This window comes from Amblyomma maculatum, chromosome 1 (assembly GCF_055883805.1).
Source record: "Amblyomma maculatum isolate TAMU_Amacu chromosome 1, ASM5588380v1, whole genome shotgun sequence".
NCBI lineage: Eukaryota > Metazoa > Arthropoda > Arachnida > Ixodida > Ixodidae > Amblyomma > Amblyomma maculatum.
In genome coordinates this window covers 194,734,190-194,736,902 of record NC_139344.1, presented here as the reverse complement: position 1 = coordinate 194,736,902, position 2,713 = coordinate 194,734,190, and the positions used below count along the sequence as shown (strand labels likewise).

The window sequence follows — 2,713 nt, the reverse complement described above, 5'->3', positions numbered from 1 at the left end:
GCATGTTATGGACGCTTCTGCCTGACTTTATTTTGGACTCCCCTTTTCTGTTTCTGCCGTTTAGAATCCTTTTCAGGGCCCTCAGAATAATTAAAAACTACCATGGAGCAAAAATTCGGCCTCGTGGTGGGGATTCAGCTTAACCACTTTATATATGGCTCGAAAACTCTGGGCGATATGTGTAGGATGTAGTCGAACTTGTGCTTGAGCTCATCGATGCAAGATGCTTGTGCCCAGCACGCTTCACAGGTACAGCAAACTCAATGTATTTCACAGCTTCGCACGTGGAAAAAGCGAAGTTCGAGCTAAGTGAAGTGAATCCTCCAATCTCGGATAGAGGCGAGTGCTCTTTGCATTGAGTACAAAAGTTATTTCATGCGTGGCTGGCTGCAAATGACATTATAACGCCAAGCGATACTTCTACAAAGTGTAGTTTATTTTGCCCATCTAAAAAGGAATAGCGAGTGCCTATGTCTGTTTCGATGTCATTTTTTGTGCCGTTTTCTCCTCCTATTCCTAAGATGGCGTTCCGCTATTCCTCGAGGCTTTGCGGGGTCGCTTCGTCGCTGATACTGCTGTCTGTGTTGCTGACTGCCCCCTCGTGTGAAGGCAAAAAGCTGCACAAGATGGCAGTGTTAGCTGGCGCCTATGGCATCGGCGCCGGTGGACACCTGTTGGGGGGCCTGGGGCTGCTGCACGGCCTCCACGGTCTTTACAGCCACCACCACCACCACCATGGGCATCACTATGGCCATGACTACCACCATCATGGTCACCACGATGGTCACCACCCCGGACACTACGAGCATCATGTGTCGTATGCCGTGCCCGTGCCCGTACCCGTGCCTGTACCCGTGCAGTTAGTATCGCTCCGTAACCGACGCGAGGCATCTACTAACACTCGCGTTCTTTGGCGATGTGTGATACGGCAAAATCGACAGAGAAAGTATAGAGAGATCGGCTCGACCGGTATAGACCAATACCGATCTGTGACGTAAGCAAGATGCGATGGCGCTGCTGTCTCCAGGCTGGGCCGACTGGGGGTGTAAAGAAGGCTTAGCGCCCATAGGAAAACATGGAACCAGAAGATTTCAAAGATTTCAAAGAAGATTTCGCATTTCGCTTATGATACCGTCATTCGGTGCACAATAACTATGAACATCGTAGAACACATTTTGAAACTATGAAACCTTGTTACGGAGGTGGAGCAATTTAAAACACCTCGATATGTAGGGATGTACAAGCGGGGAGCACGGCCCAAGGAAACACATACAAGCAAGAAACTTACGACATACATTTTCGTTTTTGAAGAGCACCAATAAACATGGGAGCTGGTTAGCTAATGACTGAAAGAAATAGTGCGGCAATGTATGCTATGTCATTTTGATACCCATCTATTTTTAAAGTGCCTCGATAAATGTGCCTTATAAAGATCGATATATCCCCATGAAAAAGTAGCTATCCGTTATGTTCTCGCGAATGGGACAGTTTCTCGGGTTGTCCAAAATTCTGCCGCGCCGGATACATTCCCTCTTAAATACTGCCGATCTAATGATTCAAAATTTTAAGCTGAAGGCAATCCTCACAAAGCACGACAAACGAACCACACGCAGCAGAAGAATATCAAAATGTCCCGTCGTCTGCGCCGCCGTCTGTTACAGCGGGCCGTTCTGTTTCGTTCCATTGTCATGATCGAAGTTTGAGAAGTCCTTTTTGAATCTAGTTTTCCCTAAGCTGCACACCTTGAACGACTGTTAATAGTAAGCAAATTCAGTATGGCAGCCTATCGTGCTATAAGAGAAGCCTGAGCGATTCGGAGAAACACCCACCGGATAGCGAGCCTGTCGGCGGTTTGTATGGCTTCGCAACAAATATTTTTTGCGTTGTTTTAAAGGTAGATTGCTTCCGAATTGACGTAGAATACTCTGTCACACATTTCTCTAAAGCTCTTGCCAACGTTTAACAGTCGGCAATCTCTGCTGGTGCTCTGCGAAAGGAGAAAAATGTTGCTGTAAGTTGCGTTTACATGTGTTTCTATTGGTCGCCCTCCCGACTCGCACCCCCAAACATTTCGCAGTATCTTAAAAAAACAACAACAACAACAAAATACTGCGTCTTAAAAATGGTCTTTGACGCTTTCATAATCTGTTCTAGGATGTTAATGGTTTCTCGGTACTGAATAAGGATAACATAGGTATCCTGTGAATTTAGAAAACTGATTTGAAAACATTCACTTCCATGTATCCCTATGGGCGCTGAGTCTGAGCGGGATTGGCAAATCAAAAACCAATCCCGCTCCTCTGTCTATTTTTATTACAGCCCTAATACGATAAGTGAGCGCAAAACCCATCTGAGCGTTCTCGCCTATGTAAGAAAAAGCGCCACAGGTGTTCATCAGAATAACGAGATCGAAGGAGGTGAAATGTCGACTTGAACTGTGAACGGCATTGGTGTGCTTTGCTAATGAGTACAGTTTTGTGCACTACCATCAACTATGCTTCATCTCAGTAGTTCCTTGAAGCCCTACCAAAGCTGCGATGAGTGCAGAGCTGACGTTCTGGCGCTGCGGAATGTAGGTCATATGGGAATACGGGATAACACGTTTCAAAGTTCGCATTCGCGAAACGCTATTTCCAATCAATCTTTACCGTTACCTTCTTTTAAATATGCAATTCCCTGAGTGTAGCGCTCGCGATCCTTCTTACGCTGAAAC

The 2,713-nt window shown here is 46.0% G+C and overlaps 1 protein-coding gene across 1 annotated transcript in view; it reads left to right on the top strand.

The window, feature by feature from the left end:
• The first annotated feature begins 521 nt into the window (after nt 1-521).
• Nucleotides 522-2,713, top strand: part of LOC146205301 (uncharacterized) — a 4,977-nt gene continuing 2,785 nt past the window's right edge. The window contains exon 1 of the mRNA XM_084606675.1: nt 522-859. Within this exon, the coding sequence (XP_084462801.1) occupies nt 522-859 (338 nt within the window). The remainder of the gene's footprint in view (nt 860-2,713) is intronic.